General features: G+C 43.1%; 2 protein-coding genes across 2 annotated transcripts in view; both read left to right on the top strand.

The window, feature by feature from the left end:
* Positions 1-21,550, top strand: part of LOC103902431 (ATP-binding cassette sub-family A member 9) — a 26,847-nt gene extending 5,297 nt beyond the window's left edge. The window contains exons 5-39 of the mRNA XM_009283484.2: positions 34-134; positions 510-736; positions 1,544-1,682; positions 2,207-2,392; positions 2,967-3,099; positions 3,781-3,952; positions 4,718-4,776; positions 5,752-5,862; positions 6,351-6,526; positions 6,858-6,977; positions 7,328-7,466; positions 8,002-8,092; positions 8,687-8,826; positions 9,299-9,418; positions 9,975-10,134; positions 10,434-10,600; positions 11,038-11,165; positions 11,588-11,725; positions 12,286-12,399; positions 12,827-12,997; positions 13,160-13,273; positions 13,444-13,554; positions 14,604-14,669; positions 15,226-15,317; positions 16,290-16,410; positions 16,750-16,864; positions 17,125-17,216; positions 17,992-18,170; positions 18,657-18,732; positions 19,470-19,564; positions 20,177-20,296; positions 20,576-20,716; positions 20,884-20,963; positions 21,056-21,111; positions 21,237-21,550. Coding sequence (XP_009281759.2) covers positions 34-134; positions 510-736; positions 1,544-1,682; positions 2,207-2,392; positions 2,967-3,099; positions 3,781-3,952; positions 4,718-4,776; positions 5,752-5,862; positions 6,351-6,526; positions 6,858-6,977; positions 7,328-7,466; positions 8,002-8,092; positions 8,687-8,826; positions 9,299-9,418; positions 9,975-10,134; positions 10,434-10,600; positions 11,038-11,165; positions 11,588-11,725; positions 12,286-12,399; positions 12,827-12,997; positions 13,160-13,273; positions 13,444-13,554; positions 14,604-14,669; positions 15,226-15,317; positions 16,290-16,410; positions 16,750-16,864; positions 17,125-17,216; positions 17,992-18,170; positions 18,657-18,732; positions 19,470-19,564; positions 20,177-20,296; positions 20,576-20,716; positions 20,884-20,963; positions 21,056-21,111; positions 21,237-21,326 — 4,340 coding nt within the window. The 3' untranslated portion in view covers positions 21,327-21,550. The remainder of the gene's footprint in view (positions 1-33; positions 135-509; positions 737-1,543; positions 1,683-2,206; positions 2,393-2,966; positions 3,100-3,780; positions 3,953-4,717; positions 4,777-5,751; positions 5,863-6,350; positions 6,527-6,857; positions 6,978-7,327; positions 7,467-8,001; positions 8,093-8,686; positions 8,827-9,298; positions 9,419-9,974; positions 10,135-10,433; positions 10,601-11,037; positions 11,166-11,587; positions 11,726-12,285; positions 12,400-12,826; positions 12,998-13,159; positions 13,274-13,443; positions 13,555-14,603; positions 14,670-15,225; positions 15,318-16,289; positions 16,411-16,749; positions 16,865-17,124; positions 17,217-17,991; positions 18,171-18,656; positions 18,733-19,469; positions 19,565-20,176; positions 20,297-20,575; positions 20,717-20,883; positions 20,964-21,055; positions 21,112-21,236) is intronic.
* A 2,200-nt stretch (positions 21,551-23,750) lies between these two features.
* Positions 23,751-26,142, top strand: part of LOC103902458 (ATP-binding cassette sub-family A member 10) — a 24,536-nt gene continuing 22,144 nt past the window's right edge. Inside the window, exons 1-2 of the mRNA XM_019473189.1 lie at positions 23,751-23,820; positions 25,998-26,107. Coding sequence (XP_019328734.1) covers positions 26,006-26,107 — 102 coding nt within the window. The 5' untranslated portion in view covers positions 23,751-23,820; positions 25,998-26,005. The remainder of the gene's footprint in view (positions 23,821-25,997; positions 26,108-26,142) is intronic.

The following is a 26,142-nucleotide window of genomic DNA, read 5'->3' as shown; positions in this document are numbered from 1 at the left end:
TTTTTTTTTTTTTTTTTTTTCCCTTTCCCATAGATACCTGCTTCAATTTTTCATCAAGTAACTGCAAAGTCCCTTTGTACTGGTATGCGGGTTTCCTATCAGTGCAGTCCAGCATTGATGCAGCAGTCATAGAAGTAAGTACGATCATGATGGAAAATACGTTTTCTGTTCTTTCCAGAGTTATCTGTAAACTTAAAAAAAACCAACCAAACAAAAAACCAAAAAACAAAACCCCAAACCAGTTCATTTTCTGTGATCATTACTTTTTTAAATAAGTAGTATGATTCAAAAGTTAAAAGAACGACAGATTGTTCTCGTGGCTCAAGGCAACGTTACTGTTTATTACAAGGCAATATAAAAGGATACTAAATGTTGAGGTTATTTGCACTTATAAATGTAACATTGTTATTGGCAAACTAATAATTTTAATGCTTATGAAAACCTGTTTGTTCTGATGTTGGCTGTTTCATTCCAGAAAATCAAATTAATCGCTAATTTCCTTTCTTTAGATGAAAACAAACCATTCTGTCTGGGAAGAGATGAAGTCAATTAGTGGCATTCGTTTGAAATCACCCTTGATCAAACCTGTGTATAAACTGGATTATATTTGGTTCATTATTTACATTATATTGTGCTTCTCCCCATGTATGTACTTTTTATCAGTGAGAGTTATAAGAGAGAAAAAGAAGCTAAAGGTATTAATGAGAGCGATGGGTTTGCAAGACATCGCATTCTGGTAAGTCTCACAGAAATAAACTGTGTAATTACAGGAATTATCTTATGTATACAGGATATGTTTGCAGGATGGATGTGGGTCTGGTACCACCGCTCAGCTGAGAAGCAGTAATTCCCCAGACCCCAGCAGCAGTCCTTTGCAATTGCCTAACCATACGTCTGGGCTCTCCGAAGCCAAGTTTTGCATGTTGTTGAAGCAAAACCTTTGCTGCTTTTATCTGTAACGTGCTGTTTGCTGGAGGACCTCAGTTTCCAAGCACATTGCTCTGATACAGGATTTCTTTTGTTGTTTGTTATACTTAGCTCTGCTCTCCTCCCCAAAAAGAGAGAAAGAACACTCTTCATGTAGCAGAGATGCGTGTAGCAAGGTTCTTGGTGTTGAGGTGTTGCTTGCCTCCAGGAAATGGGTGGATACACACAGAGAACACAAAAAGTGAAGAAACAACAACTTTTGGAGAAAACTGCAAATGACGAAGCACGGGGGGACATAGGGTCTATCAAAACAGGCTTCCAAAGCCTTCTGAGCATGAGTATTTCACATCACTAGGAAAAGCATAAGAATAAGTGTTTCTGGCTGCAGAGCCTGCGCTTAGATGCCCTGTGGCTCTTTGCTGGCATCATTGCATCTGCAGAGATTGGGTAGGTGCAAGACAGTGATATTTGCATCTTTCCAGTCTGGAAATTGTAAATGGAAGTGTGTTTGAGAATTACAAAATATTTGAATTAAAAGGAGCGTGTCTTGTACTGGCCATGTAATGGCATGTGCTGTCATGTACAGAGGCAAAAATAACTGTGCCTTCATTTGTAGGTTATCCTGGAGCTTGCTGTACACCGTTTACGTTGCAGTAACGGCAAGTCTGCTGACACTGATCACGATTAGAGGAGTCATCCATGATCACAACTTTTTTGAAATATATTTTTTTTATTTCTTTTATGGCATAGCATCTGTAAGTCTGCTTTTGTGTTCTTAAATGATGCATGATTTTTTCCATTTCCTAATCAAAGCATCTAAAACTCAAAGACTACAGAGTACTCTAGGGCTGAGCATTATATGAGAAAGTAACAAAAACTTCTCCACTACTGGGATTTATTGTTACAATTTGTAGGCTAATACATCACTCCTATTACGTTTTGGGAGATTCTGACTTGAAATCAGAGTAAAGAGAGGTGTTAACACCAGCATTAATGGGAAGGCTGATGCTGTGTGCCCCTAGGGCCAGGGCTTCCTCCTTGCATCCAGCCTCCTCGGGAGGCCGAGAAGGGTCTGATCTGTCTGCCCCTACAGATCTGCCCTAAATATCAGAGCTGTTTGCTAAATGATGCAAGCCTTGTGATGGGCCATGTGCATCTGTAGGGGACGACTGAAACTCAACTGGGTCTCTAATGTTGCTTGTTGGATTTTCATGCTGGTTTTTTTCCTTAATCGCCAGCAGAAATGCATCCTGCTAATTACTGGTTTTCTCTGCTGCAGATTCACTTCTGTTTCATGCTCAGCTCGTTGTTAAAGCAACCAAATATCGCCAGTTTCATAGGATTTGTCCTTCACATCATCTTCGGATTGCTGGGCTTTTTGACATTGTTTGAAAAACTACCACCGTCTTCAGAATGGATTTTTAATCTCTTCAGTTCTTTTGCCTTTACAGCTGGCATCTCAAAGGTATGTTCAAAATAAAGCCAGCCCATCATAAAATTTCAGCCCACAGCAAACATGCTGCAGACTTCTGCCAGATAACAGTAGCTGTCGTACATAATTTGCAATGCCATAACGACCCAATCATGCCCCTCTGCCCTAGATGCTTTGTAAAAAGAACTTGACTCCAAAAAGTACACGCTAATTCATAACAAATATAGTTAGACTCTCAACTGCATCGTGAATTTTACCAGCTCTGTATCTACAATAAATTTTGATCTCTGGAAAATTATTGCAGCAGTGGGGTGTGTCTGGTGGGTACCAAGATCTGCAAGAACCATGAGGTCTTGAAGTGCTGCCCCAGCAAATATTGTGTGTAGCCCTCTTCTGGTGTAGTAACTTCTGCATAATTTTGAATTCAGCTTACTGAAGCACTTCTGATACTTGTGGTCATAATAAAGTGTTGCCCTGCTTGGAAACAGCATCATGATCACGAGTGGGCATGGGTTTTTGGTGAAAATGGTCATGATGACACAGCTTGCATGTAGTATTTCTGGCTAAAGGAAGTGTTGCATCTGACTTGTGCTTTTATCCCCCCTAGATGGTAAAATTAGAAAAATATGGACCAGCCTTTACACCAGAATTGTACCCTTTCTTTAACCTATACATCATACTGACTCTTGACAGTGTCTTGTATTTGCTGTTGGCGATCTACTTTGATAAGGTTTTGCCTGGTAAGTACAAAGGCGAGGGAAAGAATACAAATTTCCTTGCATTTTTCTTCTATAATCCTCTCCCCTCGTAGGGGGAGAGGTGCCAAAGAAGCAGTGGGATAGAGCTGAGAAAGCTGTAATCTACGTGGAGCAACAAAGAAGGTGTCCTGGTAGTGAGCTGGTCAGGTTGTGAAATGGCATGTTAACAGCAATGAGCCGTGCCACGGTATGTGAGGGGCTGAAAACTGCATTTGCTGCATTGCTTAGGAAAAAATTGTTGGGAAGAATCCTGTTTTCCCGGAAGCTGGGTGCCTGTAGCTATCTACCTCATTTGGCCCTGCCTCAAAAACAGGCTCCAAAAGGAACGTTAAAACTTGCAGCGAGGCACTGAGATCCTTTACATCTACTCCAGCAGCCCTAACCACTGGGTTTAAAAAGATGTTGTAGGACTTGACCTAATTTTCCTGTAACTTCTGGGCCAAAGAGGTGGTCAATGAGGTCTTTGCTGTGATTGCTCCCCACCTGCATTTACAGATATGGACGAGTGGATAGCTTTGCAGGACTTGGCAATCCTTTTACGCCGCCAAAAGGCTGCATTCTGCAGCTGTAGAGGAAGAGATGGCTGGACATGGCATTTATCAAAGTTGAGTTGACACGTAGCAGTTTTTGGTTGGTATTTCACCTTCTTTGTTTCTGAATTAGGCAAATATGGAGTACCATATCCACCTATGTTCTTCCTGCGACCGTCATACTGGTTCAAGCCCAAGAGCGGGTACGTGGGGGTGCAAGCTGGCGGCAAGAGCAGCCACGATACTATCCTCAGTGATAACACCGAGCCAATGCCTCCAGGCTTCGATGGGAAGGAAGCAATCAGGTAAAGACTCTTGTAGGCATGAAAAATGTAACACTACACATTATATTTGACTCTAGAGAGCATAGCCATATTGCACTGGTGAATGTTAGACTGAGCTATCTAACATATACAGATAAGGTTAATGGCAAATACATGAAAGGGAGGGTTTGTTCACCGTTTCATTCTGCTCCAGAGCTGGATTTGAACCTTTATTGGACATGGTGCATCTTCTGTGCCAGGGACCGACTTGCTGCCCAGCAACTTCTTCTTTGCAGAACAGTAGCAGTGAGTCTATTCCCCTTCACCATTGTCTTTAAGAACACTGCTGCTGGTGTGTGCTGCATAAGATGCTGTTATTTACATCCTTACAGGGCTAGTTTGGCCCATTGCTGTTGCTGCCCATTGCTTATTACTAGAAAGCAAATATAAATCTGCTAAAGTAATAGCTAGATCATCACTTTTAATTATATAACCACGTGTTTTCTCACTCCCTAGGGTCTCCCGCTTCATTCACTAAGTGTTCATTGAGTTTGACTTTGAAACCTTTTAAACATCTTTTAGAAAAGTACCTTAGTTAATTCTGCTTTTAAGTGTACAAGAAACGAATTATATAAAGCAATTCCTTCAGGTGGAATTACGCTAACCCCTGATGGTAATGAGCAGGACCAGTTTGAGGAGGAGGTTGAGAAATATTCTTCCAATAGTTTTCAAAAGTTACTTTGAGGCAGAGGAAAGATGCCAAAATTGTGAGATTCGATAGTAATGGCTTGCTTACCTTTCCTTTAGACTAAACAATATTAAAAAAATATACAAGAAGGAGGACAAGAGAACCGAAGCTTTAAGGGGTAAGAGAGGTTTTGGAATTCTTTTAACGTAATTTTTCACTAAATATGAAGCCAAACTGTTTTGAAATGTACTGGGTGTACTTAATTCTGCCTCCAGCACTGTTAAAACGCATTATACAATGGTTATTTCTGCTGGGGTAAATTACTGGCAAATTTCTACCAGGTTGTTATCTTCCTCTTCACTCCAGGAAAATTACTATTTATTATTTTTTGCAACAGCAGAAGTCTCCTTAAAAGCTGTGGGTTTTGCAGCCATGAACCGCTATAAAAATCACCTCTCAAACCTCCCTCTCAAAATGTACTCTTCTGGGCAAACAAAACTTATTTTTTTGGTCGCTGGCTAGAGCCAAGTCTGCTGTCACTGGCTGACCAGTGTTCTCCAAGCACTTGCACATCTGCCAACTGCAGGTATGCAAGTAGTTGGCACAGTCATGGTCGTGGCATATCTGTTAAATGCCTTTGTTTAACAAGAACTCCAAGTGACGGTGAAATTATCAATATGGTCTCAAAGGTTTATACTGAGTAAAAAAAAAACAACCCAAACAACCCACAAAAATACAAAATAAGTCTTTTTTTTTTTTTTTAAAGGAAATGAGGTAGCAAAGTCTGGCTGCTTTGAAATAACTCTTGAAATCTCACGTGTTGGAAAAGCTATGGGCTCTTCTCTTTCTGTGGACTATCTCTTGAGCCATGCTAAAATAAAAGGTTACGAACCTCGTAAAAAACCAGAAGCCAAAATTCTTTAAATATTGAAGTTAATACACTTTTTCCCTCAGTTCAATCAAGACATGACTGCAAGTTCCTTACTAAGTTTAGTCCTAACTTCTGAAGATGCAACCCATGTTTTTGGATCTGTGTTTTTGCCTCTCAGCTTCAAAAGAAATATCATTCCTCTGCCATATTTGACAGCAAGCTACAGGTACAAGTCTGTTTCTCACAATCTTCCATCCTAATGTTATCCTATTTCTATTCTAGGTTTGTCCTTAAGTATATATGAAGGCCAGATCACTGCATTACTTGGTCACAGTGGATCTGGAAAAACTGCTCTCTTAAATGTGCTCAGTGGATTTTCCAAGCCTTCAGCAGGTAAGATGATGGACCTGAATACTGAAGAGGAGAAGCTGTTTGTTTTTTCAAGAGTAAGGGGGTAAAGATGCAAAAAAAACAAGTTTTCCCTCAGTTATTCAGTCTGGCTCGTTGTCAGTGCAGACTGCTCCTTCAACACAAGCTTCAGGGCTAATGCATCCTTTGTGGATACGCTCATGTGTGCAAGCACACACAGATGGTTATTTCTCCATGGGGATGGCCTGATGTTTTCCATGAGCTGCATACCTATAGGAAATATGTTTTAGTTCTTAAGGGAGAGACTTCATGCTCTGAAATATTTTTGAATGGTATTAAAGCTTTAGACGACACAAAGTTATTTTGCCTTCTTTTTTTTTTTTAAACACTTGAGAAACACCCACAATGCTGGAATTAATGTCAAAGGTATGAACACACAGCAGTCTGCTTTCCCCTTATAACTGGGAAATACTCTACAGTATGAAACTTGTTTCATTCATTCCTGTGTGCAGGTTCTGCAATGATATACAACTACGAAGTGTCTGAAGTACAGGATATGGAAGGAATTCAGGCAATGGTTGGGATTTGCCCCCAATTTAATCTGCATTTTGAAGCCTTAACGGTGAAGGAAAACCTGAGAACTTTTGCTCACATCAAGGGGATTCAACGAAAGGAAGTAGAGCAAGAGGTTGGTATGTGCTTCTCAGTCACTGTCCTCTGTTTTACAGCATCTTGGACACTTTGAGCTTTCTTTATAAAAGATTATCACCAGCATCTTGTTCTGTGGAAATGAGAACAACCCTGATTTAGGAGGGAAGTGTTTTTTTCAATTCTTTCCTATCCTCATGTCATAAGAGTTTTAATTCAGATTTGCAGTACTTATCTCTAAGCAAAGCCATTTAAAGTAGATAACTTTAAAATCTTGAAGTTATACTCTCCTGTACTGTGTGTAGCCATGTATGAATTAAAATGCGACCAGTGCTTTGGAAATCTGGCTCTTGTCTTTGTATACTGCCAAGGTGCAGAAAGTTCTTGTGACGTTGGACCTCACCGACCTTCAGGACATCCGCGCCGATACTCTGAGTGGTGGACAAAAAAGAAAATTGTCTCTTGGAATTGCAATTTTAGGGAATCCCCAGGTAGGGACCGGTCATATTTACACACAAACAATGCATACTGCTTTAGCACATAGTTTTGCATTTTGATTTGGCATGCAGACTTTGGTACTTTTCCCCTGGCACTCCAAGTCTGCTAACCTACTAATTCGCTTGGCTGCTGGAAGGATCGAGGGATCTAGGTCAATAAGAACTGTATTTTAAATGAAAAGGGTAATAATATTGTAATAGGAGAAAGAGCAATAAAAATGGCTGATATCTGAGGACGCATTTTATTCTTAGAGTGAGATCATCAAAAGCATGAAAGGAAATTATATAAACACGGAAACACCAGCTTGGACACATGGAGGGTCTGATCTTGTTCGCCTTTGCAGGTGTTGCTTTTAGATGAGCCAACAGCTGGGTTGGATCCCTGCTCCAGGCACCACGTGTGGAACCTTCTGAAGGAACGCCAGGCTGGACGTGTGACGCTCTTCACGACCCAGTCCATGGAGGAGGCCGATACTCATGCTGGTGAGCCCAGATTTTCACACTGTGGTTGACTACAGTTTGAAAACGAGGGTTCCCGTTGTAAAGCCCACGTATGGGTCCTGCCACGATGCAGTCTGTGCTCGCTGGACACATTTTGTCTGATAGTGACCACTCAACCTGGGCTGAGTAAAGGCTAAAACTGGACTGACATGCCCTTCCACGACCTTGCTCGTGCTCTGCTTTAGGATGAAGCAATTGCATATTATCTGGATGTACCACTAGCAGCACCCACACAGATTAGTGATATTGTTTGAATTAACATCTTCCCTATTTCCTTATTGCTTCCGGGCTGCATAGGAAATTTTCCACAAGCCTGTAAGCCTAATTAAAAGATGAACCTTGGTGCTTAGGAGAAAGGCAGCAGTTCAAAAAGAAAAAAAACTTCAGCATTGGCCTGGTTTTACTCCTCTCAACTTCATTATAAAAATGTCTGTTGAGTTCAGAAGGAGCAGAGTGAGGTCAGTCTACTGCACTGTTGTAAATCCCCCCTAAAGCCTTTGTATTCATACCTCCTTAGATCGGAAAGCTTTTCTCTCAAATGGGAGATTACAGTGTGTTGGCTCATCTCTGTACTTGAAGAGAAAGTGGGGAACTGGCTATCACTTAAGGTAAATCCTGTTCTTTTTGGTCATCACTCTTTTTATGAAAAGCTTCTAGTTGATGTATTTTCTTGTTAGAGTCTGTATCTCTATAGCGTTTCTATCTAGAGTAATAGAAATCTTGACAATTCATTTTAGAAAACTTTTGAGGCTGCCAAAAACATCTTGCTTTGGATAGCAAGCTGCTTTTCTTTGGAACCTAATCCTGAAAGCTCTGAGCATGTAGCTAACATGACTTTGCAACCTCCTTCACAGCCAAAAGGGGACCAGAGTAAGATGAATTGCAATTTCCACATACTCTGTGGTGCCAGAGCGACGTACAACGGCTTTAACGTAAAGTTGTTTTTCCTTGGCTATTAATTTCTGTGTTCTTGGTTTAGCAGTATCGACCAGGATCATTATTCTTAACCTCAACTATTTCTCACATGCATGGCAAAACCAGGGGCACTGCAGACGTCTATAGAAATTCCCACTGAAATGCTGCCCAGTTTTGGAGGTTTCCCTATGGCTTGAAAAACAACCGCTGGCTTTGTATTTTAAGTGGATAATGCATGGATTTTTTTCTCATTTAATATTATAGCAATTACTTTTTAATACAAACAGGATGCGCGTAAATGACTTGTGTGACCCTGAGCTTACATCATCCCTGGTCAGACAGTACGTCCCCAGTGCCGTGCTCAAAGGACAGAAGAGGGGCGAGCTGTGCTATATGCTACCTCTGGAAAACACTGACAGCTTCCCAGGTAAGAAAAGCCTGTTGTTGCGTCAGGGTTGCAAAGGGAAACCAAGTGGTGGGAAAAGCAGAAAGCAAAGTTGCTGTGAAGGGAATAACTATATTCCCTTGTCCATACGGCATGGGATTAGGAAGCCCAGAGCTGCATAAACATCAGCCTTAAAGAAAGCCTCCAGTGGGCATGCTAATATCAATACTGCAGATAAACAAAAGAAAATCCACCAACTAATCTACAAACTAAAATCCACTGAGTCTCCTCTGGTTTCAGGATGAGATTTCTCCCACCAGGAAGGCCCATGGTAATCAAGAAATCTGAATTTCCTACTTACCTCTAAAGAGCACAATAATTTTGCCGTGGCTTTTAAGTTATGGAAATTAATAATGTGAACGCTAGAAAGTGCAACGTTAATCATGCCAGTCTGAGTTTCTGCTCAACACTAGCCTTGGTTGCTGGGCTGAGTCTGGTCGTTTCTATTGTGCAGATCTGTTCAGCCATCTCGAGAGCAGACTTTTGCAGGGGGTTGTTAATTATGAGGTTAGCAGGACAACCCTGGAAGATGTTTTCCTGAAGCTGGAGGGCGAGGAAGCCATTGGTCAAGAAGGTAAAGCACTGACTCCCATTTGCAAGTGTGGCACAATGAAGCTTCCATATATATATATATATGTTTTAATTGAATATCTAATAAGTTTCTGCTAAATGTGAATTTTGGTAGGTTTTGGTAGGTCAAGAGTTGCAGTTGTATTCAGCTTTCAGAAAGACATCTTCTTGAAGAAGTCTAGATGATTTAGTCTCAACTTCCCACAGGCTTTTAAATACATGAATTAAGACTGATGTTGGAAGGGTATTGGGTTTTGAAGGGTATACTGCCCAGACCAGGAGGTGGGAAGAAATAAACTAGCCAGAAGGCATTTCGCAAGGCCAGTGAAGGTATTGGATGTGTTGCCATATGAGCCCAGGTTCAGCCAGTCTGAGTTCACCAATGTAAATTACGTTCTGGGTAAATTATGGCCCCTTTTCTCTGCCGTTATTTCTTTTCTGGCTGAAAATGAAAGCGTTCCTTTATTCAGAACAGAAGAACCTTGTTGATTGTTTGCAATTAAAATGTGTCCTTTGAACACTCTTTGTGGGTAATGGTATTTCTCGTGGTGAACACACAGAAGACGGAGACCTCGAGGAGAGGGACCAAAGCCTCCTGGTGTTTTCCGAACAGGGGAGCGTGGCAGTGAGCGGGATGGCGCTCTGGAGGCAGCAAGTGTGTGCCGTGATGAGAGTTCGCTTCTTAAAACTAAAGCACGAAGGAAAGTTTCTCAGGTCCATGTAAGTACGGGAGCTCTCGCCTACTCTGCAGCCCTCATGCTGTCTTGGTGCTTTCCAAAGGATTTGATTGTTCCCTTGAGTGACTGAGGGAAGGCTTAAATACTGGTGGAGATGTTTGGAAGCTGAGAATTAGGTGGGAAATGTTTAAAAACTGCAGTAATAAGGACAGTTAGAATTTACTGGTAGAGCTCTGAATTGCTTAAGTTTTAAATTTCCCCTTGCCTTTCTCAGCATAAATCACACAATTAGTTAAAGGTGGAGTTCCCCTGGACCAACTTATGGTCTGTTTTTCCATCTAGATTGCTGTTCTTTGGAATATTTATCCTTCCAATGCTTATGATTTTCATTGAATTTCAACTGTGGGACAGCTCCAGCAATTGGGAAATCACGGCTAGCTCATATTTTCTTCCCACTGAAGAGAAAATTCAAAATAAGTCAACAAATCTTCTCATCTTCAATGATACAGGTGAAGACGAACATATGATGTTGATTCATTTTCTGCACCACTCTGAGTCCTCTTAGAATTGATAGACCAACCTTGCCTTACTCTTTCTGTACGTTCCTTTCTATATTTGTGGCTTTGGTGGGAAAAGTTTTCTTTTGAGCAAAAGCAAATCCAGTTTTAGTGGTGATAACGGAGTAGCTGGTATTTAAAAGAATAATGAACCAGGAAAATTAAAAAAAAAAAAAAGCAATAAACTAACTGTGGAAACATACATTGTGTTTAACCAGCTTTAACTAAAATAGAAAACAAAATAGAGAAAATATAAGTTTGCTTAGATTCTGTATGATTTTTTTTAACATACTTCTGCTTTGCAAATGGGAACTTGTCTATAAGAAACTGTTTATATTTAAAGAAAAAAAAAGTAATTAATCTAATTTCTGTTCTTGACTTGATTTCAGGATCAGAAATTGAAGATTTCATTTCTGCTTTGAAGACCCAAAACATAATCCCAGAAATAGCTCTTGAGAAAAACATCACGAGCATTCCACTACATAATGGAGCTATAAAAATATCCCTGGAAGGCAAGGTGAGTGGTATTTTTTTCTTCTTTCATCCTGTATGTCAACAGGATTTTCTGAAATGTGTTTAAATGAGGCACAGAGAAATACACACACCAGCAAAAGGGTGTTTGACATATTAAATAATATCGGTAGTCCTGTTTGTGGGAAACCAGGATTATATTTGGTGCTTTCCACTGTATGCTTCTTTATAGTGATCTTTAGAGAAAAGCATTAATGCAAGTCTTGTGCTTTTCTCCAGAAATTGTCATCTTTATCAATCATTTTGCTCGTGGTACCTGCTAGCACACTTCCAGGTCTCCGCGGTCGCACCAATAAAACTGTCTGATTGCCTTTGCCATTGTGTTTCTCTAAACCCCTCTCTGCGGTCAGCTCCTCCTCACACTTCTCACGGGCATGAAGGTAACGTCTTTTGCTCTTACGTCTTCAGAGCTACCGATTCACAGTCATGTGCAGTGCAGAACCCATCAACTGTTTCCCCATGCTCGTGAATATCCTCAGCAACACCTTCCTAAGGCTCTTCAATTCCACTGCACGCATCCGCGTCTGGAGTGAGCCCTTTTACAGCGTGAGTGTCCTGCCTTTCTTGGTGAAAATTAATTGAAATAGCCATGCCAAAGTGATAAAGACTGGATGGGTTGGAAACCTGGCTGGATGAGCAGCCTCCAAGGGTTGGGGTCAGTCATCCAACTGCTGGCCAGTTCCTGGGGGCATTGCTCAGCAGTCATTACTGGGGCTATTTAACGAGAATATCTTCTGCAGTGTTTAAGAGCTCTATAGGGTTTCAGTGCCGTAAGACATTTAAGCTTGTGCTATGTGGCAATATGGTAGGAGTACAACAGTAATACTTGCAAACCCCACCTTTTTTCAGCACCCGTTTGGCAAGAATCAGCATCAAAAAGTTGGTCTCTATCCACAACAATTTACAGTAATTCCAATACTTTCTGCAAATTTTAAGATGCTAAATACTTTTTTTTTATTGTCTTGTTTTGTGTTCTTAAACACAAATGACTTACCATTAGTGTTATTGCTCACTTGCATGTTTAGCCATCCTATGAGCGTCGAGCAAGCCAGATTTTCCCTGGGCAGCTGTTGGTTATTGATGACTTCTGAATTTCTCTTCCGCAGACACAAAGCCCAGAAATAAAGAGTGATATTTTTTTCATCTGTCTCAGCTACATGCTGACTTTGGCTGCTGGTTTGCCACCTCACTTTGCAGTGAGCAGCATGGAGGATTACAAGGTAAAAAGCACGCGCTGAAAGTGGTCTTACACAAGAAGTGAATGCAAACGCGATGTCTCTGGATAGCAGTTCGTGTGCTGGTGGGCTGGCCGGCATTTCTAGGTAGGATGCTAGAAGAAATAAAGCCACATGAGTACAACGTTGTACCAAAGCACATTACCCTGCATCTCAGGGAAACAGCTTGGGCTCAGAACAATTTGGGTGTTAATAAAGATTTTGGGGTCAGGAGGGTTGGTTGTTTTTTGTTTTTTCTTTAAGAATGATGTGTTTTTCTTAGTTTTACTGTTGTTTAAAGAATTGAAAGTGCTTGGAAGGGAGAGGAAGGCTCAGCCAGGGAAGGGAGGAGTGAGGGTAATGGAGGAGGAGGAGCAGGAATGATGTTTTGGGCTCTGCTGAATCACCTCCCTTTTCCCATTTACTTTTGCAGCTCCAGGCTCGTGCCCAGCTGCGGCTTGCGGGGCTCTTCCCCTCGGCATACTGGTGCGGGCAGGCGCTGGTGGACGTTCCACTTTTCTGGACCCTGGTGTGCCTCATGTTCGGGGTTGTGCTACTCTTCAACCGCATCTGCCCCTTGCAGGCCAGCACCGTGCTGTCCCTGGTGAGCTCTTTGCGTGCGGGAAAACGGGCAGACACAAATCCCCCTCCCTCATTTCGCAGTGAGTTTTTACATTAAATATTTTAATCGAAATGGGCTGCCCTAGGCAGGTTTTCATATACCCACATCCATCTCCTAGCCACTGACATCAGTCTCTCTCTCTAGATCATTTGCGTCATTGGTTATGGAGTATCTCTTGTCCTTTTTGTCTATTTAATTGCCTTTAAATTTCGCATGGGACGAAGCAATCGTTACATTTGGTCTTTCATCTTCATTCTGGTAAGTGAAGTGAATCTTCACTCTGAAGTGTTTGATTTACACATCTTGCCACTTGAGGTTTCGCTTCAAATATACTGATATTCAGCAGAATAACCCACATCAGTGACAAATAGCTTATTTTTTAGCAACAATACATTAACATTGGAAATACTTTTTGTGCTTTATTCCAGGTGAATTTCACTCTCTATATGCTCAGTGACCTAGACGAAGCACTTTACTTGACCTTCTCTACTTTGATTCCTGTGTTTCCACTGCTGGGCTGGTTGATGTTCTCTGCACCAGTAAGTAAACTTGCCCTACTAATTTCAATAATGGTCCTAATGGTGCAAACTGGAAAAGCAAGAGGTGCTTTCCAAATTCCCTGTCTCAAAGTGCCGACTGTCAAAAAGACAAAGAATGAGAAAAGACAACAGGAGAAGAAAAGGTCCAGACTGGGGAGTGAGAGAAGGGACCAAGATGCGGGAGTGTGTCCAAAGAAGAGCAACGAAGCTGGTGAAGGGTCTAGATAACGAGTCTGATGAGGAGTGGCTAAAGGAACTGGGGTTGTTTAGTCTGGAGAAAAGGAGGCTGAGGGGAGACCTTATCGCTCCCTACAACTACCTGAAAGGAGGTTGTAGCGAGGTGGGGGTCGGTCTCTTTTCTCAAGTAACAAGTGATAGGATGAGAGGAAACGGCCTCAAGTTGTGCCAGGGGAAGCTTAGATTGGATATTAGGAAAAATTTCTTCACCGAAAGGATTGTCAAGCATTGAAACAGGTGGCCCAGAAAAGTGGTGGAGGTATTTAAAAGACGTGTAGATGTGGTGCTTAGGGACATGGTTTAGTGGTGGATTTGGCAGTGTTAGGTTTACAGTTGGACTCGATGATCTTAAAAGTCTTTTCCAACCTAAATGATTCTATGATTCTAAGATTTGACTTGTTAATCCTTTGTTTGATTGGGACTTTTTTGGTTGGTTTAGTTACAAAAAGCTGTTACAATGACTGTATTTTGGCAGCCAGGGTAACATGGGAGGGGAAGGTGGTGGAGTGGGAAGACCTGGAGGGATGAAGTGAGCTGACAGAAGGAGGTGAAAGGACTGGGAAGAGAGAAGCAATGATGGAAAAGGTCAATCTAACCTGGCTGATTTGAGGCATCTCTGAATTAGCTGTAGCCAAGGAAGCCGCAGCTCTTTGAGGCAGTATGAACCCAAAAAAATCAGTACAGATCAAAGCTCCTTAATCCCATCCTGCAGAAAAACTAAGCATCCCTCCATCCCACACTTGCTCTGACCCTGCACTGAGGCACACCGTGCTAAGGAATTTTTCTAATCGACTGATATTTTTTTCTTGTAGCGTTTCTTACCATTTCACAATATCGGTCTTGAGTCATGGAATTACATCTTCGTAGCTGTCTTTGCAGTAAGGAGCAATTTGATGACGGTTGTTTTGGAAAGGATGACTGTTCTAATGCGATGGACTTGCACTGGGCTTGTATAACTCTCCCCAGAAGTAAAGCATGGGTTATGTGGTTGAAGTTTCACATTAAATGTTGGTGGGGAGGTACATCCAAGTAATCACAGCCTTGTGTCTCATGCGACCCCTGGATGCTGTACCATATGTGGGAAAATGGCGGGGGGATTAAGTGGAGCTCATGTATAAGGCAAAGATATTATTAATCAACTAATCAGTCTAATGCTGCCTCTACAAAAGAAAGATGTCATCTCTGATCCTGTAGGATGTCTGTTGGGGTGAAGATTATCTGAGCTAAAACTGCAGTATGAAGTCAAGGCTTTTGCAAATGATCTGCATATGAGATGGAAATGTATGCAAAGCATCAATTTAACTTCTTCCCCTTTTGGACCTTTTCAATAGCTGAAGTAAATGAGATAGGTCCCTGCACCCCCTTATAATTAAAATTAATCAAGTGTGGTGTTACTTTGTCCCCATACAAACCTAATTCATTATTGCTTTTTAGCCTTACATCCATTGTGTGATTTTCGCTTTTCTCCTGCGCTGTTTGGAGATGAGATACGGAGCAGCAGTTACGAGACTCGATCCCGTCTTCAGGTGTGTCCCGGGCAGCCGGGTGCCTTGCAAGCCATGGTTATCCCAGTCTGCGGGGTGGGCTCGGTGCTGCACAGCCAGGGAGGACCCTCCTGCCTCACCCTTGACAGCAGGAGTGAACTCAAAAACATTTTGCAAAGTGTAGATAAAGGTCATGTTTTTAGTTTTAACCAGTTTATCTGGAGGGGAGGAAATTGAGAATGAAGGGAGGGATTTTTTTTAATTCCTTTGGGTCATTACAGTTTCCGACTTTACTTACTGGTGTTTTCTTGAATGTGTCTGGAGGCAAATTCCCACCCAGTGTGTTGCAATAGAAGGTCAGTTGAACTACAATGTCCTAGAGAGAATAAAAAATGTGATTTAAGCTTTTTTTTATTAAGCTTCATAGCTGAGGTTTCAGGACATTTCACTACAGCTGGCTAAATTAATAGTTACAAATTTAAATTCAACATTTTAACTCCTTTTCAAATGTGTCAGTATTGGTCTCTGCAGGATGGAGACCTACCCTAAAGCTTCGTCAGGATGGGGTTGTCTGCTACCTGCTCTCTGCTTATCTGTCGCCAACAGCATGCGACTGACCACCTAAGTCATGTGGGAGAAGATCTGTAAAAAATATTAAACTGTCAGACACTGACAAATGGGACTCAGCTAGGAGTTAGATGGCCAAATAGCTTTGAAAACCTGCCCCGTGTATTTTAATTCTCCTTGAACAGATCATTGGCATGTGTCGAGCAGGAGACCAGTCAATACTTAGTGATGAAAGAAAAGCTAAATCTGGCCTTTATTTTCTCATGCATGCCAGTGGGATGTTTTTATTTTTCCCCATGAATAAATATTTGAGCAAATACTGTCTGTGGAACAGCTCCCTGAGTTCAAATAAATTTTGCGGGGCACTGCATTGGCGCTGCCCTGGGAACAAACTTGTAAAACCAAGCCTTTTTGGAAGTGATCCCATCTCTCCTCCTCTGCTCGTAGGATCCAGCAGAGGAGAACGGTCATCCGCCAGAACAGGGACCACCCTGGGGAGGAGTCCCCAGAGGTCCAGGCAGAGAGGGAGATGGTGAGGAGCGCGATGGCCTCCCTGCAGCAGGAAGAGGTGAAATCAGCCTTCCGGCTTGTTTTCTTTTTTCATTCTCCATCTTCGGATCTGTCTCTGCTTTCTTAGCTCATGCACTTATTTACTGATCTCCCGATGTCCAAATGGACATCTCACCATCCAGCCCACGGTCCCCCTGGCAGCAGAGGGAGTTTAGCTGGCATTAAATTTTTATTCCAATTCTGGTTTTTTTTCCTTTTTTTTCCTGTTGCTCTGTTTCCTGGACTTTTAATTTAGAAATTTTCTCTGTAAAGAGTCATACTTAATGGTAAGAACGGATGAGCTGTCTCATGGGACAAGAGGAGAGTTTTTATTTCCCACTTCATCTCTTCACAGGAGTCTGTTATCGTTGTCAACAGTTTGCGCAAGGAATATGAAGACAAGAAAGCCAGTTCCATCTTTAAGAAAAAGAAGAAAGTTGCTGTCAAAAACCTCTCTTTTAGTGTTAAAAAAGGTTCAAGTATTTTGCTGCACCCCCTATAAGTGACTAAAATCTAATGTGAAGGTCACATTTGAAGACCATATTCTTGTTAGAACTTTCTTGTGTGCAACCAGACCCAATGCACCTGCACTCACATGTTCATCATTTTAATTTACTGGGATAAGTTAATGAACAACCCTTTCTCCTATTGTACTTCTGGATATTGCCTAGCACAGGGAAGAAGGACTTATTAACAATGATTATTATTAACAGTTCTTGCATATCTGTTCCAGGAGAAGTATTAGGTCTGTTAGGACCCAATGGAGCTGGAAAAAGCACAACTATAAACGTGATTTCTGGTGACATAACGGTGACTGCTGGGGAGGTAGGTGATTCCTCTGGAGCATTTGGGGGTTCATCTTGATGCCTTTATAAATGATGGATGTGATAAGGCAAGCTGGCAATGCAGCCCTTAAGTCAGGGAATTTATGTACATGCAACCCTGGATATTTACAGAAGAAAGAAGAAAGCGTTGATTTTCTCAAAGCACGTTCTAGTTTTCATCAAAATCAATATTACAGATTTAAGGGTTTGAGCTACACAAAATCTTCAGTGCGCATTTGAAACCCATCGTGAAATTTCACAAGCCTTGTAAAAGAAGTGTTGGCATCTTAAAAAAACCCCAAAAAACAAAAAACCAAAATAAAACCCCAACACTCTTCATAAACAGCCTTGCAAAACCAGGAAATTGAAAACAAATGTGAACAGGGTTGGGCCAGTAACAATCCATCACTTAATTATGTGCAGGATGATTAATGACATGTGCAGGGGAGGGGAAATATCATTGTTGTTACAGATTTGGGACTGAATGTTTGAAATAGAAAAGTATTACTAGGAAAAGATAGTCTCGCGTTGGTACTATTACCCAAAGTTTTATGGCAGTAAATACTGTTTGGTTTTATGAAAATGCTGTCCTGGATCCAGGTGGGCAGAAGCCGTGGTAGATGGAGATGATCACTCCAATGATGCTGGACTGCCTTTCCCATGTGCTAACGAGGTTCCTCACAACGCAGGAGAAAACATTCCTGTGTTTCCAAGGGGTTCGTTGGTTCACCCCAGAGTAACACACTACAACCACGGAGGCGTGTGTCTTTGTGCAGGTGCTGCTCAAGGGCCGCCATGGAGCTGCCTCCTCCCCAGGGCAGGGCAGCCTGGGGCGCCTGGGCTGCTGCCCGCAGCACGACCCGCTCTGGCCAGACCTCACGGTGCATCAGCATCTGGAGGTGTACGCTGCCGTGAGAGGGATGAGGAAAGAAGATGCAGCTGTTATCATCAGTCGGTACAAAGCCAAATGATTTTAGCTTTCGGTTCTTCCTCTCTCTAGAGGTATAGGACAGGGAAAGGTTTTTCTGCTAACAAACCTGGCTAGTGCGAATAAGAGACAGCACCTTCAATGCATCTTTACCTTGGAGAAACAGGATCTCCTTCTGATGAGATCTACTACTTTATACTGTTCTCAATCCTTTGTCTATGAAGATTTTCACCCCAGTTTATCTAGAAGACTTCAGAAAACATTTAAACTTGCTCCAGTTCATGGCCAGTTAATTAGTAACTCACTTCCCTCATTAGCTGCACTTACTGTCTTGTGTTTCTGCAAAAATTCCTTAATTTACCATCTGAGTTAGGAACAAAATCACCAAGTAACCCAAGGTGATGCATATCAGCCAAAAAAAGTATGTTAGTTTCTAGTTCCTCAGTACCCCTGACCACGGTATTAGCAAACAGAGCCGGTCATTTCAGTATTTTTCCTTTCCATTCCCCACAGCATAGCAGAGGCCTTGGACCTCCAGAAGCATTTGAAAACACCAGCTAGGAGGTTATCTGCTGGAGAAGCCAGAAAGGTACATGTTAGATTTGTGTTTGCTACTTGAGCAAATCCTGCTCTTTCTTCCTTGAACTTGGTGCACAGAAGACCTCCATTCAAGCTCAAGGACGCCTTGGGTTCCTTGTCCTGGTGTCAGTGAGAGCAGAATATAGTTCTTGATGTTGTAAAAGTTTTATTTTTTTGTTTCACAAAGTAGAAATTTTCTTCTTGAAGTGAAGCTTAAAATTTTAGCTGAATAAAAATTTCTGGAAATTCAGTGTGCTCATGAAAGATCCTTACGGTTTCAAACCCAGAAGCACATACAGCAGAGTGGGTTCCTGGCATGATTCATTTTCATCAATAGCTTTTGAATCCAGCCTGGCAGGATCCCCCCTCTCCTCTTTCCCCACTCTCCCACACTGTGTGTTTAATAAATGCTAACCACAAATTCGATTTACAAGGTAATCACCTCTTTATGCCCCATCGCATGCATCTGCCAATAAATGGGATGGAAAACCACTTTCAGATCTTTGGTAGGCTTGGGAGTTTTGGGGAAAGCTGATTTTGGGGGATTAAAATGTTAACTAAGAACATCTGAAGTGGGGTTTGTTGGTTTTGGTTTTTTTTAATCCCTGTTCCTCCTGCTTTTTGGCATCAAGAGCTTCAGCTTCTAAAAGAATCTCACGGGGATTAAGATGTAGCAGGACAACTCACCAGTTTTGCAGGTAAAGTAAAAGCAGACCTGACCTGACCTCGGTGTCTTTCCCATTTCAGCTGTGTTTTGCGCTGAGCGTCCTGGGAGACCTGACAGTAATGCTTTGGGATGAGCCGTCAGTGGGCATGGACCTGAAAGGGCAGCGCCGCATGTGGTGAGCAGCCCCGTTTTAGCAGAACTGAGAACTGTATAACAGATTTAACAGGGTGGGTGTTACCCTCACAATTGTAGTAACTGTTGGGCAAGCAAAGAGGTTCTGCCTCGGTGGCAGAGTACATCTGTATTTTCCCTTTTTCCCAATGCACAGGGGGTTGGGTGCCACTCGCTAAACTCCTTACTCAGCAGGCAGCAAGTCCTTGCTAACCATCAGATATAATCTTAACAGCAGTGCACCCAAAAAATCTGAGCAGACTCCAGCTGAACCCATGCATTTGGTACAAAAGACAAAAATTCCTGTTTTCCTCAGAGCATGAGAAAAAAGTATAGGTAGGTCTTCCTTTTCATCACTCAGCCCTAGTGCCTGCTCTAGCTTTTCTTCAACAGTTTGCACTGAAAGTGTAACTTTGGAGAGGTGCTGACATGACAAATTGCAACGTAGCATTGGCCATCCACATGTCGTCTTCAAGCAAGATAACTGAAGTCTTTTAAATAGTCATCCACTTTTTTATAATTTTATCGTTTCAGTTGGTTTTTTGGAAGGGAGACATAAACCAGGAGCTTTTCTCTGGCTATTCCTGGGAAGTAACTGCCATCCCTCTGTTCCCAGGAAAGTGATTCAGACCGCCGTCAAAGGCAAGGAGCGGGCAGCCATCCTCAGCACGCAGTACCTGGAGGAGGCAGCGGCGATGTGCGACCGGGTGGCCATCCTGGTGTCGGGGCAGCTACGGTGGGCACCAGGGTCGCATCGCTCACCGGGTTGCCACCTGATTTTTAGTCTGGTTTTTTGTTTGGGTTTGTTTGTTTGTTTTTTCTTCTTAATCTAATAGAAAATGTTGGTTTGGATTGTTCCAAGTGTGTAACAAACATAGTTTTGTGAGGAGGTAGGTTGTTTCAGCAGCACAGTATAAACAGATGATGAATAAGAGGACGTGCATCTGCTGCTCATATCCAATGATTGCTTTATTTGCTGCTTATGCTGATTTGAACACTTTTCCCTCCTCTGCAGGTACATCGGTTCCCTTGAGGATCTGAAAAGTAAGTTTGGCACAAGTTACCACCTAGAAGTCAAAATGACGGACATGGGGCAAAACGATGCTCTCCACACCGAAATTCTGCGCCTCTTCCCACACGCGGCTCGGCAAGAAAGGTCACTACCCCGTGGGCTGCACACCCAGCCCAGGCTTGTGCTGGGACGCTGTTGCTCCTACTGACCTTGCTCAATAATTTACCTGGGAGTACAATAACCCTACAAGCAAACCTAAACCTTGGTGCTGAGTCACAAAATGATGAATTCATTTTTTATTCCTTTTTCAGGACTTCTTCTTTGCTCATCTACAAGATACCAATGGAAGATGCACTACCTCTGTCCCAGTCTTTCTCCAAGCTAGAAGCAGGTAAAAGGAAGCAATGAATTAAGTATGAAGATTGCTTTCAAATTGCTCATATGGATTTGTTTTTTAAGGATGCCTTTTCCATCCCTCCACAGCTAAACAGAATTTCAGGCTTGAGGAGTACAGCTTGTCATTGCACACTCTGCAACAGGTATGTTGATGTAGAAGTTACAGGTTAGAAACTGCCTGTATAAAAAGAAGAAATAGCCTGTGACCAGCGTAAATACTGTCAGTCCTTGGCAATAATGGGGTCGTTTCCACTGCGTTGCGTTGCAGGTGTTTGTAGACCTCACCCAGGACCCAGAGGAGCACGACCTAGATGCGGTGTCTGACGGGGCTGTGGGGCAGAGACTGCTTCACCCCTGAGCCCTGGGAACCACAAAGGAAAATATTCGGCATATTTCATCGGTGTTACTGATACGTGTGATCGGATGCAGCCCTAGGACTTGGGTTATCTGTGTCACACCAAATACAACCTTGTAGGTTTTCTGCCTCACAAAGAAAAAAAGAATTATTATTTTAATAAATAAAGCCTTTATCCGCCTGCCACTCATCTGTACCCCTGCTCAGACTGACTCATGAAGATTCACTGTGCTGAGGAATAACCCTGCCGGGATGAATTGTTGGTCGCAAGGCAGCAAGGCAGGCACCGCAGCTGTGTGTGGGGGGCTCAGTTGTTAAGAGAGAATCATGTGCAAACTCAGAGGAGGCTCTGAAACCCTCATTCATCCATGGCAGGAGGACACCAGAGCTTTGGTTCGCTCAGTCCTGAGAAGCATCCTTCCAGCTGGTGTCACGCAGTCAATGAGGGTGGTGCTTTCTGGTGGAGGTGCGCGGGGCTGTGTTTTGACCCAAAAATCTGCTGTCGCTGTGTGTTCCAGCTCAGCCACCTTGGCCCACCTCTGGTCCCCACCACTGGGGACACAGAGAGAGGAAGGGACTCAGCAATTCCTGGAAAAGTTTAATGAAAACTGGCAGCTCTTAGAGCACCATCTTTCAAAAAAAAAAAAAATTATCTGGAGTCAAAATAAGATGTGCTTTGACCCAAAGTAAAGCTGGAGCAGAACAGTAGGTTGAACAGGTCTTCTGGCCATAGCACGTGTGTCTGACTTGCTTTGGTGGTCTGGAAGATGGGGTGGGCTCCTCGCTAGCACCCACCCTCTGTGGGTGCTTGGGCCGGATGGGGGTACTGGTGGGGAGATGGGGGCAAGTACCAGCACCCTGACCTTATCCGAGCAGATCAGCATCTCTTCTTGGACATCTGCCTGCCAGGGCTAGCTTTAACTAATAAATAAAAAGAATTAAATAAAATAGAAACTCCCTACATTCAGGCAGCCAGATGTTTCCCCTGGTGCCCCATCACCCTGTTCCCCAGCGCCCCCAGCCTCTGGGAAATGCTGGGCTGGGGACCCATGGGAGGACAGGGACAGTGCCATCCCATGGGACAGACACGGCAGCAAGACCCTCACCCACGCCATGAGCTCCCCTGGTTCATGTGGATGATGCTAGCGATGCAGGTGCAGATGATGCAGGTGCAGATGATGCAGGTGCAGATGATGCAGGTATGGTATGGGCAATGCAGGCGTGGATGATGCAGGTGGATTACGCAGCCACAGATGCGTGTGTAGGCAATGCAGGCAGGGAGGTGGGCAAGCAGGTACCAGCAGGTGGCTGCTGTACCCCAGGAACTGGGCTGTTCCTGCCAGAAAGACCCCCCAAAGCAGCCACCCCACACACCCAGAGAGCTGCTTTCCATGTGGATCTCCAAACATCAGTGCCTCTGTCAAGGAGATAGGCAGGGAGGTGTCTTTGCTTGAGATTCGCTGACTGGCACCTGGCATGTCCACTTCTCTGCTTAATTTTTTTTTTTCCCTTTGCAAGGAGGGACTGAAAGAGAAGAAGAAAGTTTGTATACCGAGGACATGTACTAGTGACGGGTCTTAACTTGATTCTGTGTCCTGACTTAGAACACCTCTGGAGTCTGCCTAGCTCTAAAACATCTGAATGTTATTTAAATTTTTCAGCCAGGCAGAGCAAAGGGAAGCAGATCCAGCTCCTCCGCGTTTGCAAGGCCAGCCTCTGTCCCAGCTGGTTGCTTCTCCCTTCCACCTTCGGTTCCTCATCCTTGCTGTGGCAGGGGGTGCTGTGGTGTGCGACGGAGGGGCAGGCGTGCTCCACAGCCACGCTCTCAGCCTGGGGATGAAATCAAACCCATTCCCTTTAGAAGCACAGAGTTAGTCAAGAGAAGTTTATTTTAATGTTTACAATATGTTTTGTAATCAGAAAAGCTGTTCCTATCCAGTGCTTCGCTGCTCTTCCTACACCGGGGCTGGTGGCACTGAAAAAGTTTGCAAACACAACCTTTGCTATTTGGAGATGAGCAAGAGTCACCGTTCACTCCGCCTTCAGCAGTGTGCCGTAATATTTCTGTTGACTTCAGCCTCTCTTGCTGCACTGAGAAACGTAACAGAGGTTGCCAGAGAAAGGATTTTTGTGTGGTTTGTTGTTGGGCTCATTTTTCTTCTCTTGGCCAAGACTCAAGAATTTCCTGAGTAACTTTTCAGAGAATCTGCTCCAGCAACTCAACAACAATATGCTCTGTTTGCTTTTTATAACATAAGTAAATGCGAAGCTCTGCCAAGGAGGAAGGGGGGAGGAAGCCGGGGAAAAGTGAAGTGATGGTGTGAGGAATGCCTTTTGGCAGAAGGGCCTGAGTGAAAAAAACGGGTGCGTGGACAAAGGACCACTGAGAGCCGCTGGAACAACCAGCAATTCCATCCCAGGGAGGCTCAGCACCTCCACTTCCACAGGCACGCTGCAAAGGACAAGCTCTGGATTCCTTTCAAACCTTCCCGTTAAGGTAAAACTTAAACATTCTTCTTAAAACAAATGAAAATTGTTATTTAAAAGGTATGAAAACACCCAGTAATTAATAACACTGTTAATAATGCTGGGTGAGAATATGCGTAGGTGGGACACTAGGCATCTTTCTAACAGGCTGAGTTAAGCTTGTGATTAAGCTAAGTGACTATTTAAAGGCGATAGAGTCTTTTTAACCTTACTTTGATATGAAATAACACATCGATGGAGCTCGGTTTACGGCAGAGGTGTATTTCTAGTATTTCTCGGTGCTAAGATGATGAGGTAGGCTAGGCTCAGCTCAGTATTTTAAGCAATCCAGCACACGTGGGGAGCAGATTTCTTTCCCTACATGCAGTGTAAGCTAAAGACTGAATTTAGAAAGTCTTCTGTCCATCTTACGCTCTTAAAAATTTCCCCTGAAATACTGAAGGAGCAACGAGATCAGTTCTGCCGAGTTTCCCCCAGCTGCCCAAACTCTGCAGCAGCGCAGCTGGGGGTCAGGCAGCGTTGAGGGGTGACGGGGAGGGGAGACACATGGGACATCCGCAACAGGTACCTGGTGTGCCAGCTCTCCATCCCACCCAGGATTTCCCGGGTGTGAAGCTGAAACTCCAGAGGTGTGTCAGCTTGTCGAGATTACTCTATGTGACTATTAAAACGAAGGACAAACTGGAAACCTGCTTTAGCTGTGACACAAATCCCGTTTCAGTTGTGGAAATGCATACGGGTGATACACACTGCCTCAAACCTTGCTTCTGTTAGGTGAAAAAGTGACCAAGCAATTGCAAGTTTAACTTCACAGTCTCCTCAAGGAAGTCTAGAGATCATTAGCACAGGCTAAATTCAAATTTTTGTACGCCTGGATTTAGTGAGATCATCTGTAAGAGAAAAATCTATGCAGAGATTGATGGCAAAACAGCGGATTTCTGCCACTGAGCCGATGTCCCTGCCCCATCCTCCCTACGTGCCGTGCCAGTGCATGTATTTGCAGCGTGTACCCGGGGAAGACCGTTTGTCACAGCTGCTTTTCCAGCATTTCGGTGCCTGCTGCCTTGTTACAGTGGAGATGTGCTTCTCCTGTGGGCTGAATATAAATATTTGGAAGGAGATAAACTCTGTCTTGCCTGTCAGCACCATGAGGCATCATTCCCCAAAGGGAACAAGACTATGAAAATCCTCCTTCTATATGACAGGAAGGTTTGGAAGGATTAGGTCTATAAATGCTCTGATATTTCTACCTGAGACTTCACTTAGAGAAGATCAAGATCTCTGAAAGCATATTTTAGCTACGTATGTGACAGCAGAGCAGTGTGGCTATCTGAGTGTAACCCTTTTGCATTTGGATACTTAGTCCTTTTGCTCATTGGAGTTATTAATTATTATTTTACTGATGTTAATATGGGCATATCTCATCTGCAAAAATTACTCTCACAGCTCACTTTATGCCTACTTCTTTAAGTTTCCGCTACCAGCGTTAATCCAGGCAACAAATCCTTGCTTTCCCTTGGCCACATCTTTTTAAGGATGCTGCCACGTCTTTTGGAGTAACGCACCAACGCATGCTCGTGGCTGTTTCTCTCGTTTCCCATCAATATCCCTGTCAATGACAGCTCTCCAAACGCACTTCCAAGAATTTGTTCTCTCGTAGCTCCAAGTTGCCTTCGATCAACGCTGCTTCCCGTATGACCTCAGCTCACACCGCAGCCAGGAGTTGCTCAACACGTCTTGGTGTGAAGCCTATAGCACATTAAAATTACATGCAAAAAGATTTTGGTGATTTTAATTGACCATGTTGTTGTCGTTATTTCTTGGATATTAAGGTCACCCAAGCCGATTAGGTCACGTAGTCTGATCTTCCCTTTTTTATTTCATAAAAATCTTCTCCCAGCCTTACCATGCTACAGCGCGGAAGCGTGAAATTCTGGTTATAATCGGTGTCCTACTGCTGAGCTGCAAGGATTGGGAGTACGTCTCTTGGTCCCTCGCTGCTAGAAGCTGTGCTGCAGGGCTGGCCTGTGCTGTGCACAGGGGGTCTGAGTTGCGTCAGCTCTCTCTTTTGCAGTACAAAGGGAAATAATTACTGTGCACATGTGCAAGGACTGTGCAAATAAAAGCAGTCACTGCTGTTCTACCTTTTGTTGTACTTGAAAGTAATTTTTAAAAAATTGTTTGTAGATTCAAAGATGAAGACACTTCAGAGAAATATGAGTGTATTCCAGCAAACCAAAATTCTTTTGTGGAAAAATGTACTTATCAAGTGGAGGATGAAAATGCAGAGCTTTCAGGTAAGCTAAAAAAAAAAAAAAAAGGGAAAAAAAAA

Source organism: Aptenodytes forsteri, unplaced genomic scaffold, assembly GCF_000699145.1.
Source record: "Aptenodytes forsteri isolate BGI_AS27 unplaced genomic scaffold, ASM69914v1 Scaffold86, whole genome shotgun sequence".
NCBI lineage: Eukaryota > Metazoa > Chordata > Aves > Sphenisciformes > Spheniscidae > Aptenodytes > Aptenodytes forsteri.
The sequence above is the reverse complement of the archived record's forward strand: the minus strand, read 5'-3'. Positions and strand labels throughout refer to the sequence as shown.